We start from the raw sequence: 17,360 nt of genomic DNA, 5'->3' as shown, positions 1-17,360 counted from the left end.
GAAATGAACAGAGATCATTTTGTCTTTTTGAGATTGCATCCAAGTACTGCATTTCAGATTCTTTTGTTGACTATAAGGACTACTCCATTTCTTCTAAGAGATTCTTGCCCGCAGTAGTAGGTATAGTGGTCACCGGAATTAAATCCACCCATTCCCATCCATTTTAGTTCACTGATTCCTACAATGTCGATGTTCAGTCTTGCTATCTCCTGTTTGACCACTTCCAATTTACCTTGAGTCATGGACCTAACATTCCAGGTTCCTATGCACTATTGTTCTTTACAATATCTGACTACTTCCATCACAAGTCACATCCACAACTGGGTGTTGCTTTTGCTTTGGCTCTGTCTATTCATTTTTTCTGGAGTTATTTCTCCACTGATCTCCAGTAGCAAATTGGGCACCTACCAACCTGGGGAGTTCATTTTTCAGTGTCATATCATTTTGCCTTTTCATACCTTTCATGGGGTTCTCAAGGCAAGAATACTGAAGTGAATCATCTCTGTTAATAGAATATATTCTCGTTTAGTTTTATTCATTTTCTAAACCCCGAACATATAATATTTTGTACAAAAAGTGAAATTAAAGCATTTTTGTTGTTGTTGTTTAGTCGCTAAGTCACGTCCATCTCTTTTGAGACCTGATAGACTGTAGCCCACTAGGCTCCTCTCCATGAGCTATCCCAGGTGAGAATACTGGAGTGGATTGCCATTTCCTTCTCCAAGGGGTCTTCTGAGCCCAGTGATCACACCTTAGGTTCCTGCATTGGCAGGCAAGTTCTTTTCCAGTGAGCCACCTGGGAAGTCCCATGTTTTGATTAGAGAATGAATTATCTCAAAGAACTCTAGTTTGATTTTTTTTAATCCTAAAAAAGAATACTGGGATTCGAGTATCATGTATACATATATATATATTTGTTGTTGTTGATGATACATGCATACACACACATACATTTCACAATCATCAGGCATTGTAAAATAACAAATGGAAAGATTAGACATGATGTTTTTCATATGATGATTTGTATTTTGTCTGTAGTTTACAAAGTGTCAAGAACCAAGAAGCATAATTAGCTTTCATTTCTATAAGACCTTTTTTTCCTTTCATGGCTGCCAATACCAACTTTGCTTTTACCCACAACTTCAGTTCCCTTTTCTTTCAGTGGGTGGTTCAGGGACATCAAAGGTAATAAAATCAAAGAGATAAGTGGAATCTTTTTTCAAACACTAGTAGTTAAGGATGTGTTCCTGTTAAAGAATGTTAATATTAAATTTGTTTTCAAGTGTTTGTATAATTCCATATCTCCCTGCCAACTAGAAGAAGGACTGTCCTTGAATCCTGTTCTGCATGAAACAGAAAAAATATAATCCGTTCTTCACATATATTTAAAGAGGAAAAGAACTTGGGGAATGTTAAGCATTGTCATTTTATAGGATTATATTTTGTTGTAAACAAAAGCAATTGCATAGCCTTCAGGCAGTTATTTCTCTTTTTGCACAAGGAGTTCTTTCCTTTACCCACAGGATTCGGACAAAGCTAAAGGCTTTTGTTCTGAAAGCTCACAAAGCAAGCCAAAGAGAAAGTTCAAACAAATATCATCAGTCTTTTAAAAATGTCATTGCTTATGTAAATTAACTGTGGTCCTTGGTTGCTGGGGAGCCTCAAGCATCCTTGCATAGGTTGGATAGTCAATCATGTTTTATTTATAGTTTATGTAACCTCTGTTTCTTCTAGAAAGCAATGACCGTGAACTCTTCTAATTTCAAGTTGAGGTCATACTTTCTGTTTGTCTTAGTTTAGTTTTTGTTTGATTTTTTGTTTGTTTTTTCTTGTTTGTTTGTTTAGATTAGATTCACTCTCTTGTGATTTCCAGGGAATGATTTAGATGCTAATTTATTATTGTGGAGCACTTCTATATGATCTTACTGATTATTTTTTTTATCTGTTATTCATCTGGCCAGTGGATTTATTTGTGACTCAGAACTTTAAGAAATCTTTTCCTTTAAAGTATTTTCCTATAAAGTATTTTTATATTGTGAATGATACATTTTAAAATAACACCTTGCTAAAATATACATACTTGATACACAGTCTGAAATATATTCAGAATAAGAGTAAACTCAAAACACACACCTTTTAAAGTTTAGCTTAGTTGATTCCTCTTCACAAAATGTTGAGATGTTGCATTCGTTCTATATGGCCTGATGTTTATACTAATGTTAAGTTTTAGATCATACCCTCTGTATATAAAATTCACGCGGGGGTCAGCTGAGATTCTCCTTACTGCTTCTAATTGCATTGCACTGTAAGTCTCCAAACTTTATTCAGGAATGAATATCTTTTGGGAGGCATGCCTTCTAAGTAAGGAATTACTATTTGTATGTTAGATGCAGGATTTTTAAATAGGTGCTTACATTTCATATTTGGTGTTAGCTATAGATTCTTGATTTGTTTTAAAAATGATTCTGAGAGCTTCAGTGATAACTTCTGTGATGATCATTCTTGGCAGGGGTTATCTTTCTCCTCAGATCTGTGATGTGCGTATATATATATGAACATGCCTTTGTTCTCAAAGTCTTTTTCTACCTGATTACTCTCGTATATAAACTCTGCTTTAGTTTCTTTTTTTTTTCCCCTTTTCTTTTGCCTTAGCCTGTCATTTGTATGAAAAACTTCCTTACAGTCAAGAACCAAGAAGCATAATTAGCTTTCATGTCTATAAGACCTTTTTCTCCATTCATGGCTGCCAATAGCAACTTTGCTTTTACCCACAACTTCAGTTCCCTTTTCTTTCAGTGGGTGGTTCAGGGACATCAAAGGTAATACAATGAAAGAGGTATTAAGTGCAGATGTTAAAAGCAGCAGCGGTAGCAAGTGCATTTTTCCATCCTAGAAGGGAGTGACATGGCAAGTGAGAAGAAATCCGGAGCCGGGGGCGAATGTGAGGGGAAAGCGGGGGAAAGAAGTCGCCGAGAAAAGGAGGAGCGGGTGTGAGGGAGAAGAAAGCAGGAAAAGGCAGAACTGGGGGGCTGAGGCGGGTTGTGAACGCTGAGGGCGGCTGGTTTTGGGGCGGGGGAGGAGGTCAGCAGACCGCATTTTCCCCAGGCGTGGGCTCAGGCTTGCGGAGCGGCGAACGGACGGGAGCGCCTCGGCTGGGATTTGCTGAGGGGACGCGCGCCGTCATGTGTTCTGTCATCCATCACCCGCTTCTGTTTTCCGCAGGCCCCGGACGATGAGTGACGCGGGCTCGTGTGGGAGCCCTCGCCGCCGCTGGCCCGCCCGAGCGCCAGGCGTCCCGCGCGTCTAGCCCGCGCCCCCGCCGCCGGCCCCGAGGGGCGGCGCGCTTCCGCTCGCGGACCTGACAGGAGTCCCGGCTCGGCGCGGGCCGCGCGGCGCTCTGCGAGGGGCGCTCTGCGAGGGGCGCTCTGCGAGGGGCGCTCTGCGAGGGGCGCTCTGCGAGGGGCGCCCGCCGCGCGCCGGGCCATGGAGTAGCGGCCGCCCGCGGCGCCGCGGCCCGTCCCCCGCGCCCCTGCCCGCCCGGCGCCGCGCCGCCCGCTCCTCCCGGCCGCGCCGCAGCGCCGCGGCCATGGCCGGCTTTCGCAGCCTGCTGCTTCTCCTCCTCGTGCTTCCCGGCGGCGGTGTGGGCTTCCGAAGCCCGCTGTCTGTCTTTAAGAGGTGGGTGTTCGTTTGTTTGGTTTTTGGTTTTTATTTGTTTATTTCTAAACAGGCGACATGTGGTTTGGATAGTTTCTGTGCATGCTGTTAAAAAAAAAACAAAAACGGAAGAGTGTTGGAGAAATATAGGTGGTTGGTTGATGCACTTGGCTGCAATCCTTGGGAATTTTAACACAGTTAAACTTCTTGTAAAAGTTCCCCCTTACAGAAAAAAGAAAAAGCCCCCCCACACCCCCTGTCCTGTATAGCCAAGCTGTCCTGGCTTTCAGAACTCCCAGTTAGAAGTTGTGATTTCCAATACCCAGCACTCCCTCTTGGGGAGATAATTTGAGAAAGTACAATATCGTCTTTTAGGCTGGAATGCCTTCTCGTTTGTAACAGCCTAAAGAATGAGATATAAAGGTAGGTAACTGGTGGGGAGAAGCAGATCACAGACTGTCAGAGCTCACAAGAACGCATTTGCTGTATACACTCTTCATAATTACCATGTTAAATATTTATACACTTGTGCATTTGTAATTCACATCACAGCCTCCCCACCCCACCCCCATCATAAAACTCTGCCTTCTAGCGATGTTATTGTTGGTTTTTTTGTTTCTGACTAGTAATATCAGACACTCATAAAGGAGTCACAAAAATTTTTACTGGCTTGTAAGAGGATTGACAGGCCTATGATAATTCTAATCGATTAATACTGTACTTTCATTAACAGAAACATATATATTTTGACAGGTTTATATTGAATCAAGTTTTGACTGTAACCTGCTTGGTTGCTTTGATTATGTTTTGCTCACAATTTGAGTGCATGTTGCTCTTGGACTATATGATGCAATTCTGAGAATGTTATAGAACATTATGTGGTAATTACATCTTTTCATTATGTCTAAGTCAACAATATTTAGTCTTAAAGTCATAGAATTCCTTTTTTTCCTCTTCCCATGTCCAGTTAAAATACAATTATGTTCAAGGATATTGAAATTGTCTTCTTTTTTAAGGTTTAAGGAAACTACCAGATCATTTTCCAATGAATGTCTTGGTACCACCAGACCAGTAATTCCTATTGATTCATCAGATTTTGCATTGGATATTCGCATGCCTGGGGTCACACCCAAACAGGTGAGAATTCTGTGTTTCATTGTTTGTGTGTTCTATATACAGTCTGTAATTAAAACAAAGAAACTGCATTTACAGCAGGAGTAACTTCTTTGAAAAGTAGGCATTTTCTTTCAAGACTTCTCAAATAGGGCTAGAATAATTAAGTATTGTAAAGAGGACTAAATTTTTTAAGGTAAATCTTTCAGTTAAATTTCTTTTTAAAAATTTTACCCCTATTATTTGTGTTTTGAAATGGAACCTTGAAAATTTAAGTTTTGAAATTCTCAGTGGAGTAATCGCTTTGGTAATGCAGCATGAAAGTATGTATTAAAATATGAAAAATTATTCTAATAAGGGGAAATGATATTGAGCAGCTGCATCTAAGAGATTAAGTTGTTTAAATACCCTTCTATAGCAGGCGCAAGTTGAGAAATGAAAGCATGTGTTCACTGCCAAAAATTTGGAAAATACATATTCCACACTTTTAAAAGTTAAAAAAAAAAAAAAGCTGTTCATACAGGTGGTTGATTGTGAGTTTTCTTCAGCGTGATCTGCTTGTCATAAGAGAGCGATTTGACAAAGTAGTAGCAAAACTACCACAGTGACTTACAGAGCATTTTGAGTAGAACTCGATTGTGGCTGTGGCTTTCCCTGTTTTGTGGATATAGAGGATGCTCAAAGCCACTGCTGACATGTGTGCAAAGTGTTTCATTAGGCCTAAAAAGGCCAGAATTAATTACACTTTTCAGCCAGGCAGTGCCGGGATTTATGTGTGTCATTAAAAGGTAGTCTTCGTTTGTAAAGGGCTGCAGAGAAAGGGGAAGACCTGGGTGTTGTAGAGCTGCCATGGCTGATGACTCATTGCTGCAGATAACATTCTGGCTTTTTTATTTTCTTTCTATTTTAAAGTACAGAGAAAATAAAAGTATTCTACAGATTGGGGAGAATTCTTTTGAAATTGATGTTCGGAAGCTCTAAGAAAATACAGGAGGTCTTTTATGGAGGACTGAGGATTAACGTTCGTTTATTTGAATACCTGTGTATGGTTTCAGTTCAGTTCAGTTCAGTTCAGTCGCTCAGTTGTGTCTTTGCGACCCCATGAATTACAGCACACCAAGCCTCCCTGTCCATCACCAAATAACTGCTGTTGTCAAATTGGCTCTCACCCTTCACCCCTGCCCATCCACAAATGACCAGGCAGGTGACTTTTCTGTATGTTTGGTTATTAGCATCCTGGCCTTTAATTTGATAAGGTCTTTATTTAGTACTTAATAAAAAGAGATACCATTGGATTGGGAATGGAGAACGATGATAGTTACTCACTTATGAAGTGTGCTTCTTCTTGTCTGTTCTCACTTTCAAAAGTGATTTCCTCCCTATATTTGCTTAAAATGACTTTATAATACTTTTTAAAAATACTCACTAATTAGTCTTTAAGCACTCTTTTCCTACAGGAATATCATTATTTTCTCAAATAATCATTTGTTGTAGTTCGTTATTATTCTGTTTTTTCCCCCTTCTCATTATTTTACAGTGAAAACATTTAAATTATTTAGCAGTAATAAAAATAGGTAACTGTTTGGGGTGAACATTCTCAGAAAGAGTTCCTAGAGGAATTGATTATAAAAGAATGAAACGGAACTCGATTTGCATAAGATAAAATGTGTTATCTTAGTTTTTACAATCTTACAATTATCAAAATAACTGGAAAAAAACAACATATATTAATAAGTGGAGTACAGCTTGTTATTTTGCACTGTCTGCATTCAGCTTTGCTGTCTGTGTGCAGTGAGCATTTGCTGGTTGCCTTTCCAGCATACCATCCCTCATTGCTCCTTCTCTGAAACCATACCCTACCTACCCAGGATCCAGAGATGGAGCACCTGGACCTGGATTAGCAGATCACTGCATTCGACTTCCCCTTCCCCAGTGACTGATTCAGAAGAAGGTGTGGGACCTAGACCAATCCAGTGAAATCTCAGGACTTTGGCTGGGAATGCATTTTTTGTTGTTGTGTGTGAGCAGAAGGCCTCTATCTAGTCTTAGGGTCTGCTGAGTTCTTGAGAGGAGCCAGGTCTAGATAAAACTAACACCATAGATGGCAGTGCAGGTTCTCGGTGATGTTGCTACTTATGGAGTAGCCTTGTGTTAGCCTTTTTCGTTTCAACCAGACTGAGTTGGATTATCTGTGACTTGTAACTGAAACCGCCTAGCTGGGCAACTGATTTGATTGTTCTGTTTGGTCAGCTCAGAACTGCTTGTTGACTGTTTCTTCTTCTTTCCCTGGCGCTCTCTATTGACCACGTGCCACAGGTATTTACTGACTTGATCTGGCTGATGTATAAATAGGTCCTTTGCCTCATACACCTTCATGCGTGTGTGCATGTTAAGTCGTTTCAGTCATATCCGACCCTTTGTGACCCTATGAACTGTAGCCCTCCTCTGTTCGAATGGCATTCTCCACGCAAGAACACTGGAGTGGGTTGCCATTTCCTTCTCATGGGATCTTCCTGACCCGGGGATCGAGCCCTTATCTCTTATGTCTCCTGCATTGGCAGGCAGGTTCTTTCCACTAGTGCCGAAAGTGATAATTATACCCCTATTGAGTATACCCAAGGAGAGATGGAAGCAGAAACGCTCTTCTCCTGAACTTTGTGTTCTTAGTGAGAAAGATCTAGAACTATGCTGAATCCTTTTGGTGAAGGAAGTAGTCTTTTCTTAAAATGCAAGTGAAACTTAAGTTTAGTACAGATCCTTAAGAGGAAAGAGATAGGAAGGTGAAGAAAGAAAAAAAGAAAAACTACTAAAGGATGGAAATAAACTATGAAAGGGTATAAGAACAATTGGCCAAAATACATGGAGAAAATTATAAAGGCAAAATAAAAGGAGAAGAAAATCAAGAATAACCATAATATGAAGCCTAGAACCTCAAAAGAATCATATAAGAAAAAGAGGAGTAAGAAATACATGGAAACAAAGAAGGGCCTTGAGAAGTTAAAATGTGTGTGGTGTTTTTTTTTTAATGGCAGAAGATCAAGAAGAGCAACAATGTTAAGGAAAGAAGGAACTGAGAAGCTAGAAATTGAGTTGGTAATTAGGCAGACCAGGTCGGTTAAAGAGGTATATTCACCCAACAGACTTGTTTTTAATAAAGTAAATCTTAAGTTTTGGCAATAACAAATGATGCCTCAATTAATCTGATTTAAGTGTTTTCCATGGGGAACTTCAGATTGTTAGGCAGGCTTGGATAGAGAAACAAGCAGATACTGAGTAGAGATGGAAAGAACCTTAGCTATAATACAGGCAGTACATCTAATTAATTCTGCTGATGCAATACAGATCTGGATTGGTGTCTTACTAAAGAATATCCAGTCATGTCAGACCTCTGAGATGCAGTCCATTCAGTCATCCCGTAGACTTCAGAGCAGCCTTAAAAGGCTTAAAAATAGCTTAAAAGGCTTAAAAATTGCTCCCATATAAACCAGCTTCAGAGAATCTAAGTAGTTTATTATTTATTTCTATGTCAATTTTATATTCAAAGTGAGCTCAGTATTTCTTTTTTATGACTTAAAATTTAAAAAAAATAATTTCTTTCTTCTTTAATAAATTTCTTGTTAATCAGTGTTTTTCAGGCATTGGCAAGATTAGGGCAACTAGCTTTTAAGTAGCCTAAACCCACTCCAGTGTTCTTGTCTGGAGAATCCCAGGGACAGCGGAGCCTGGTCGGCTGCCGTCTATGGGGTCACACAGAGTCGGACACGACTGAAGCGACTTAGCAGCAGCAGCAGCAGCAGAACAGAAGTAAAGTGGGCCTTCCCTGATAACTCACTTGGTAAAGAATCCGCCTGCAATGCAGGAGATCCTGGTTCGATTCCTGGGTTGGTACAGTCCTCTGGAGAAGAGACTGGCTACTCACTCCAGTATTCTTGCCTAGACAGTTCGATGGACAGAGGAGCCTGGGGGGCTACAGTTCGTGGTGTCGCAGAGTCGGACACAACTGAGCAACTAACATGTTCAAGTAGAATCTGGTATCTGATGTCACTGACTTCAAATCCAGACCCTTGAAGTGGCGATATTTTGAGACTCTTTTCTTTTAGCACATTTTCTTCTTCATTTGATTTTCTTTCTACCCAGGGACCCTGTGGGATTTTGCCATCACCAGCTCTCATATCAACAAACAAAACAATTTGATAAACTGCCAGCTCATGATCATTGTAAGGTGCTATCATCAATTTGATGTGTTAACTCTCCCATGGAGGTTTGATTGTAAAATAAAGCATAATTACAGTGATTTTACATAAAGTATATCGTCTCAATCTAAGCCAAATCTAGTTGGCTAGAATGTAGGCTTTGGAACCAGGCTGACAACATTTTTGTTACAGCTCTTGTAGTGTCAGTTCAGGAATTTTCTTAACTAGCTGATCCTGCCCCTTCTTCTGTAGACAGAATAATAATAGTCCCTACCTAGGATAATTCTGAAGACTGAGCAGGGTCGTGCCAGTGGCATTGTTAAGTTGCCCTGTACATGCTAAGTTCTCCCAAAATATGAATTCATTGTCATTTTGTGAAAGAACCTTAAGTGAAAAGAAATTACCAGCCCTTATACTTTCAGTAATTATTTCATGGGGTAGATAAGACATCATAATAAGAAGAAAGGTGGCCAGTGAAGAAAAATAGAAGGTCTGAACCTGGGTGAGAGAAATCTGGGGAAAATAAGCAAAGAAGTAAATCTTTTGGTGTGCTTATTATTGAGTAAATTCCATTAAAAATGGCCCTTATGATCAGAGAATGAACATGAAAACAGATATGTTTTTCTCAAAGTTTTTATATATCTTTTATGCCTAGAAAAGAAGTTGTCAAAAGCAGTTCATCAGTATGAAACTTTAATTTTTTTCTGTATTTATTTGAAGTCATCCTGGATTTCTTCACTCTGCTGAGACCTTTGTACATTAACCTTACTAAAAAATTACTCTTGTCTAAGTCCTTTCAGATCCTGTGTTTACATAGCATTTTATTTAATTGTTGTTTGTGCCGCATGGGTTCTCTGCAGTCTTGGTTTAAGGATTCACAAATGTAAATTAATTTGTAAAAAAATATAATTTTACAAAAATTAAATATTTTTCTCTTGAACCTGATAACTCTAAATCATGTGATAATTGAATTTCTTTCTATCAGGATGTGTTAGGCTGTCATTTTCTTCCCTTATTTGGGGAGCAATTTGAGAACTGTGAAGGAGAACACTTTTTCCTTTCTGAACCGCTTGCAAATTCTGGATTCATTCTATGTTTATCTTTTGAAGAGTCACAGGTCATGCTTGACAATCAGAAGATGATCTTCCTCTGTGCTCCTGAGCACAAATATCTATCACCAGGAATGAAAGAAAACCGAAGAGTTCTGAATTTAAAAATCAGACACGCTAGAGCAACAAGTTGAAAAACTTGAAAATAGAGCCTTAAATTTTCACTTGTTTCAAAATAATGGTGAAAGAATGTAGTCATTCAAATGAAACCAGAATGAAGAAAATACTTCCCACAAAATTTTCTCAAGAGCTTCTCAAAATCCTTCTGTTTGTTTTTACTTTTTTTCTCCCCCATGAGCAACCATTAGAAAATGTTTACTAATATATTTTAACTTTTTTATTTTCTAACAGAGGAAGGGAAAATTTTCCCTTGCTGCCACAAGGCTTGTGCAATCATGTGATAGGCACCTAGCTCTCATAGGCTTTTTTTGACTGTACTAGTTTAGGAAATCAGTTTTAAAATATCAAGTTGTTATCATAACATCACTTACAAACAGCTTTTCCTCTAAGGATATGTATTTATCAAAGAGGTAACACATAATACAAGGTAAATGCAGAATTGTGGTGCTTTCATTTTCTTATGTTCAGAATGCTGATTAAACTTTTTCATGTAAAACCATTTAGTTGTACAGAGTTTGGCTTATGACTGATTTGGGGGTATATTGTAATAGGTTAAATCTAGGTATTTTAAATTCAGTCATTATAGGGGAAAAGTTTCCCCAGCCAGTGCTTAAAATTCAGGACAAGGTAGGAAAGGAGCCCAGAAAAATGAAGCTTTACTGGAATAGTTTTTAGTTCTTTGGGGTTTGTAATTTACTTGTCTCCTTTCTAGTTAGTATTATGTAATAATATTTGCATTAAAAAAAATAAAAACTCTTGTTTTCTTTTGAGCACAAAAATAAAAGGAAGGGAGGCACCCCACCCTTCTGCGTCTCCATTTTCCCTCACAGGCCAGCTTGACTTTCAGATTAAGCCTTATTGCACAAAAGGAGAAAAGTAACGTCAGCCTCTGAGCATCAGCCCTGGGTTAGCTCTTCTCTTCATTGTAGAGAATGGATCCGAAGCAGCTGGGCAGCGCCCAGAGGTGATTCCCACCTGACTTGAGAGCTTGAACTTGCAACCCCGCCGTGGGTTTCCTGACCACCTCTGAGCGTTTGGCAGTCACGTTCCTTTCTACCTTCTGTAGTCCTCTGACCTGTCTGTCCACCGCTACACGGCATCCTCTTCTGACTCGGGCTGTACTCTAGAACGGACATGGCTGATGGGATTTGACTGAGAGATCTGTCTGGACAATATTAAGAATTGTGAGGCTGTGAGTGTGAAACACCTCCAGTAGCCTGTCCTGCACCAGAGCATTTCTGTTGCAGTGATGAAAAGACCGTGGGTGAAAGTTGGTTGCATTAAGTCATTGTCTTAAAATGAACAGTATTCTTGGCTTTTAGTGTTTCTTTTTCCTCTGTTCTTCGTTATTTCTCTCTTTATGAAAATCTAAAAGCATGGTGATCTTGCTATTGAAGAAGGGAAATCAAGAAATACCCAAATTCTGGACTAGTATGCATTTTTTATTTAGAAAGACTTAGGCAGTGTGAATAAAATGCCAAGATTTGGAAAAAGAGCAGCAAAATAGATTAAAATGGTATGCCCTTCCTCTTCCCCAAACTAAAGAAGAAATATTACTTCTTTCACCAATAGAGAAGCTAATGGCAAAGAAAACTTAGTGATTATTAGAAAGGAAGGTCACCAGGCCCTTGTTTTGTTTGCTTAGCTATGTCATATTGTTTTTTCCTCTTTCTTTTTTGGAAGTTCAGGATTGGTATAAAGAGTCGGACACGACTGAGCGACTGAACTAAACTGAACTGAGGATGCTAATTGTCCCTGGGTCAGGAAGGTCTCCTGGAGAAGGAAATGGCAACCCACTCCAGGATTCTTGCCTGGAAAACCCCATGGACAGAGGAGCCTGGTAGGCTGCAGTTCATGGGGTTGCAAAGAGTCGGACACGACTGAGCTACTTCACTTTTCACTTCACTTGAGTTGTATTTATTTATATAATTCACCCCTTGCTTTATTAGCAAGGCTCAATTATACACATAAATAGAATACAAAAAATGGCTCTTGTAAACAGCTAAAGTCTCATGTAGTTCACTGCTAATTATGTAAGTTTGAAGTATGATGCTTCCTCCTTATTTTTACTAAAACCTATTTAATGTCCACTTAGGGAAGATTGAACTATTAATGAGGTTTGCTACCGTGAAAATAATCTAAACATGTCACATAACTGAGTTCAGTCTTGTAAATATATATATATATATAGAGAGAGAGAGAGAGAGAGAGACCATTTTTTCCTTTTTTTTTATTAAAAATGAGAAACAGAAAGGAGACTTCTATTTTCAGTTAATGTTTGATATTTTCTAATTAACAGGATATCTAAAGAGGATATTAGAAAAAATAGCTATGGTATAAGAGTCTCCCTTATAATCACCTAGTTTCTCAATAAGTTTAGAGTCCTTTTTTTTTTTTTCTTGGTTAATTTTTTAAAGGAGAAAACATTTATTCAGGGCTCATTATGTAACATTACTGTATTAGTCATTTTACAAGCATTGTCTTGCTAATTCTCATAAAAACTTTGTGTTCAGGGTACAAATATTCCAATTCTTTTATATGAGAAATTGAAACTCTAGGAGATTAAATAAGCTGTCCATAGCCAAATAGCCTGTAAATTAAAGAACAAGGATTTAAATACAGTTTTACTTGAATCTCAGATGCATGCTTATTTCATAAATCTCTGCTGCTCTGTTAATGACCTGTGTGTTTCTCAGAAAATGTTACTACTATGTATTTTTCTATGTGCATTCATGTGTACACACACATACATGTATTTTTTTATTACACATATATTATAAAATAAAAGATTTCTTTAGTTAAAAAATCAAAATATAAATTACTAGCTCCATCCTAAATTGTTTAATAACTTAAAAAGAATTTTACCATGTCTGTCTAGAAAGAAATGATCCTAATCTGAATTCTGATAAAATATTCCTGCTAAAGGCTATTAAAAGACATTGCAGTCTACCTAGTTCACTTTAACACAGTTTTGAATTATCCCTGTCTAAATCTAAGCCAGAAATTAGAAAATTATTTCTTAAAGTGTCAGATAGTAAATATTTTCAGCTTGCCAGTCAGCCATAAGGTCCCAGTTGTAACCTCTGTAGTTAGAAAGCAGCCACAGACAATATGTAAATGAATAGCTTGGCTGTGTTCCAATAAAAAATTTTATTTACTGAAGTAGGCAGCTACCCATAGGCTCTTGTCCCTTGATCCCCGATCAAAACCACTACATATGCCATTTAGGCTAATAAATGACTTTAACCTTCGACATCTCATGAACTGTGTCTTCTGACTTACAGAACATAGAGAATGAAAATACCCATGTATGGTTAACAGCACTATAATCTTTGTTCCTTAGTTAGCTGTTCAGTTTTTGTAACTAAATGGTCATAAACGAGTTCTCTTATTTGAAATACTATGTATCATACTTCTCCATCTTGCCAAGCGGCAATTCCTGTCTTACGGTTTCTCTAGACCAAATAGTCTGGGGTCTTTCTTGGCTCCTCTTACTCACACCACTTAAATCATGTGCCAGAAAATCCTGTTGGTTCTGCCTTCCAAATATGTCCAGAATCCAGCCCTTTGTCCCCACGCCCACCTTTCCCACCCTGGCCCCTGCCCCAGCCTCTCATTCCTGGATCTTGAGGAGAGCTCTCCTAACTGACCCGCTCTGAACTCTTATATCCTGAGAGCCCGTGTTCCTTCCTGCAGCCACAGGGATCCTATTAAAACAGAAATCAGACCACATTACCCTTCTCCAAATACTCTTTTAAGAGCTTCCCATATCCCTCACATTTAAAAACAAGACTTTATTTTTTTGTTCAGTTGTGTCCGACTCTGCGACCCCGTGGACTGCAGCACGCCAGGCTTCCCTGTCCTTCACCATCTCCCAGAGCTTGCTCAAACTCATGTCCATTGAGTTCGTGATGCCGTCCAACCACCTCATCCTGTCCTCTTCTCCTCTTGCCTTCAGTCTTTCCCAGCATCAAGAAATCTTTTCCAATAAGTCGGCTCTTTGCAGCAGGTGGCCAAAGTATTGGAGCTTCAGCATCAGTCCCTCCAATGAGTATTTAGGGTTGATTTCCTTTAGGATGGATTGGTTTGATCTCCTTGCAGTCCAAGGGACTCTCAAGAGTCTTCTCCAACACCACAGTTCAAAAAGCATCAGTTCTTTATGGCAACCTCCAAAGGGCTTCCCCGATAGCTCAGTTGGTAAAGAATCCACCTGCAGTGCAGGAGACTCTGGTTCGATTCCTGGGTCAGGAAGATTCCCCTGGAGAAGAAAAAGGTTACCCCCTCAAGTATTCTGGCCTGGAGAATTCCATGGACTGGACTCTATAGTCCATGGGGTTGCAAAGAGTCAGACAGGACTGAGCGACTTACACTTTCCAAAGCTCTTTATTTCTCCTGCAGTCTTTTTCCACTCCTTTGTCTCTTATCCCTTATTTTTGTTATAAATTATTACGGGGATAAGACACAGAACAGAAACAAGGGATGAAAGACTAGAGGTAGATCAGAACTGTAGCACTGCAGCTTGCAGCTTGCAAGATCTTAGGCGAGCTGCTTAACCTTTAATGAGCTTCAATTTCCTCATCTGTAAAATGGGGATAATAACAGTTCTCACCTGACAGGATTGTAGTTAAGTGAATTATATGTAAAGCTTAATACCACTCAGGAAATTACTAGTTACTGTTATTTTTGCCCTAAATTACATTTACAGAAGATGAGTCAAGGCATGTTATCAAGTAATTACCGTAAGGCACCAAAATACCTTAGAAGAGTTGAGATAAAGAATTACAGAGGATCAAGTTGAGCATGAAGAAGGTGATTGTAACAACGCTTTAGTCAGGACAACAGTTAAAATTGTGTAAAGTATATTATGTAAGCACATTGTGTGCTAAGTTGCTTCAGTCATGTCTGACTCTTTGCGACCCTATGGACTATACCTGCCAGGCTACTCTGTTCATGTGATTTTCCAGGCAAGAATACTGGAGTGGGTTGCCATGCCCTCCTCCAGGGGATCTTCCTGACCCGGGAATGGAGTCCACATCTCTTAGATCTCGTGCATTTTTCAGGCGGGTTCTTTACCACTGGCACCACCTGGGAAGCCCTAAACATGCAGATAGAAGCTGCATTTCTTTCTTTCTCCTTTAGGAAATCTTTGTGGAGGCAGTAGGATTTGGAGAATGTAGTTGATGAGTAGAGAGATTTGGAAACAAACATTTGGAATCCCTATAAAAAGGACCATCCTAGAAATAGTGCTATAAGCAGATGACATAATCAGAACCTCAACTTTTATAATTTTGTCTTTAAAAGAATCTGGTAGGTACAGTTTACTAAGAAAAGAGTTACATACCTTTAGGCACCAAAACCATCACTATCAATCATGTGAAACAAATATTCAAAATGAAGTTGATCAAAATACATTTATAAAGGAATGTCTGATATATCAAATAGACTCCAAAGAGGAAATGTGTAAAGAAGTTGAATATTTTAGTCAATAGAATAATTTAACACATAGTAAATGTAATTTAACATATATATATATATATATAATTTTACATTGTAGAAAGAGAATATACATTTCTGAATGTATATAAAATATCCTAAAAATCACATAGCTAGACATTAAGAAGCTTCAGCTTACTACAGTAGAGTTTTATAGCTGTTATCCTCTCTGATGATAACCAATAAAACTAGAAATAGACCATGGGGAGATGCTTTGGAAAACAGTTACTTAGAAATTAAGGACCATTATTCTATACAATCCATGAAAAAAGGAGAAAAATAAAACTGAAATGATAAATTATCTATACACTGTTGGCAAAGCAAATACTTTAATAACAAAACCCATGAGACACAGCTAAAGAAGTATGCAGAGAAAAACTGATGGCCTTAAATTCTTTTATAATGAAGAAGTAGCATGAAAGTAAGTTTAAATAGATAATTCAGCTTAAAAAATGAAGAAAGCAGTAGTTAAATCAGTGAAAAGAAAGATTAAAGATAGAAGCTGAAATTTATAAAATAGGTCAAATAATAATATTAATGAAATAAACCATTTATTTGAATATCCATTAAAATGGATAAGCTCATGGCAAGCCTAACTAAAGACTAAAAACTACAACAATTATATATTATTAGAAAGTGTAAAGAAAACATTTTAGATATTATTATTTGTACCTCTGTTGGTATATTTTATAATTTTGAGGAAATGGTGATTTTCTAGAAAGTAATTAGCTATCCAAATTGACCTAAAAAGATATTTTAAAAACTGAACAAACCACTAACTATAGAAAACACTAGAAAGATTTTTAAAAAATCTATATATACATACACACAAACTTTTAAAGGTAAGAATTATTTAACCAAGAATAGACTGAGAACAAGTAAAAACATGACAGAGAACAGACTACTGAGAAGGCAAGCCACCCAAAAGCAATGAATGATATTAGTTTTAAATTAACAGAATGGAAAAGTTTTAACGCTGTTAATCATCATAAAAAATTAAGAGAAAAAAGATACCGTATTTTTAACCCATTAACATGGCAAAATATATCAAAAAGAGCTATAATAGAGCTTATAAGGATGAAAAGACATGGGCAGGCTCATACATTGTGGGTGGAGAATGCACTGCAACAATCTTTTTAATAAAATTATCTGGAATTATCTTTTAAAGTAAAAATATTTGTATCCTTAAAATTGTGGTAGATCATTCTATAGACTATTATGCAAGAAAGGGAAATGTTAGTCACTCAGTCATGTCTGACTCTTTGTGACCCCACGGAGTATAGCTCACCAGGCTCCTCTGTCCATGGGATTCTCCAGGTAAGAATATTTGAACGGGTAACCGTTCCCTTCTCCAGGGGATCTTCCTGACCCAGGGATCGAACCCATGTCTCCTGCATTGTGGGCAGATTCTTTGCTTTCTGAGCCACCAGGGACGCCCTTACAGTATTATGCAGTAAGTGTAAAACCAAGATGGGTCTGTTGTCTGTCCTTAGAAGAACTGTCGTCGTGCACTGAGAGAGGCAGACTGCAGAGTCATGTGCAGAGTGTGACCCTGTCTTAATAAAAATAAGTAACAAAATGTCTATATATATGGGTCTGTTTGGATATACATTTTTGTACAAGCATGGAGGGAGTTGGAAAAGGCACTTTAAGCTTGTAAACTCTGGTTCCCTTGGAG

At 38.4% G+C, this 17,360-nt stretch overlaps 1 protein-coding gene across 11 annotated transcripts in view; it reads left to right on the top strand.

The window, feature by feature from the left end:
• The first annotated feature begins 3,544 nt into the window (after positions 1–3,544).
• PAM (peptidylglycine alpha-amidating monooxygenase) overlaps positions 3,545–17,360 on the top strand; it is a 174,931-nt gene continuing 161,115 nt past the window's right edge. For all 11 annotated transcript variants that reach the window (XM_055429805.2, XM_055429804.2, XM_055429803.2 and 8 more), the window contains exons 1-2: positions 3,545–3,675; positions 4,671–4,791. In XM_055429805.2, the coding sequence (XP_055285780.2) occupies positions 3,587–3,675; positions 4,671–4,791 (210 nt within the window). In that variant the 5' untranslated portion in view covers positions 3,545–3,586. The remainder of the gene's footprint in view (positions 3,676–4,670; positions 4,792–17,360) is intronic.

This window comes from Moschus berezovskii, chromosome 8 (assembly GCF_049115385.1).
Source record: "Moschus berezovskii isolate FMDL1 chromosome 8, NW_MosBer_1.0, whole genome shotgun sequence".
Classification (NCBI taxonomy): domain Eukaryota; kingdom Metazoa; phylum Chordata; class Mammalia; order Artiodactyla; family Moschidae; genus Moschus; species Moschus berezovskii.
This window is presented reverse-complemented; position numbering and strand designations above follow the sequence as displayed.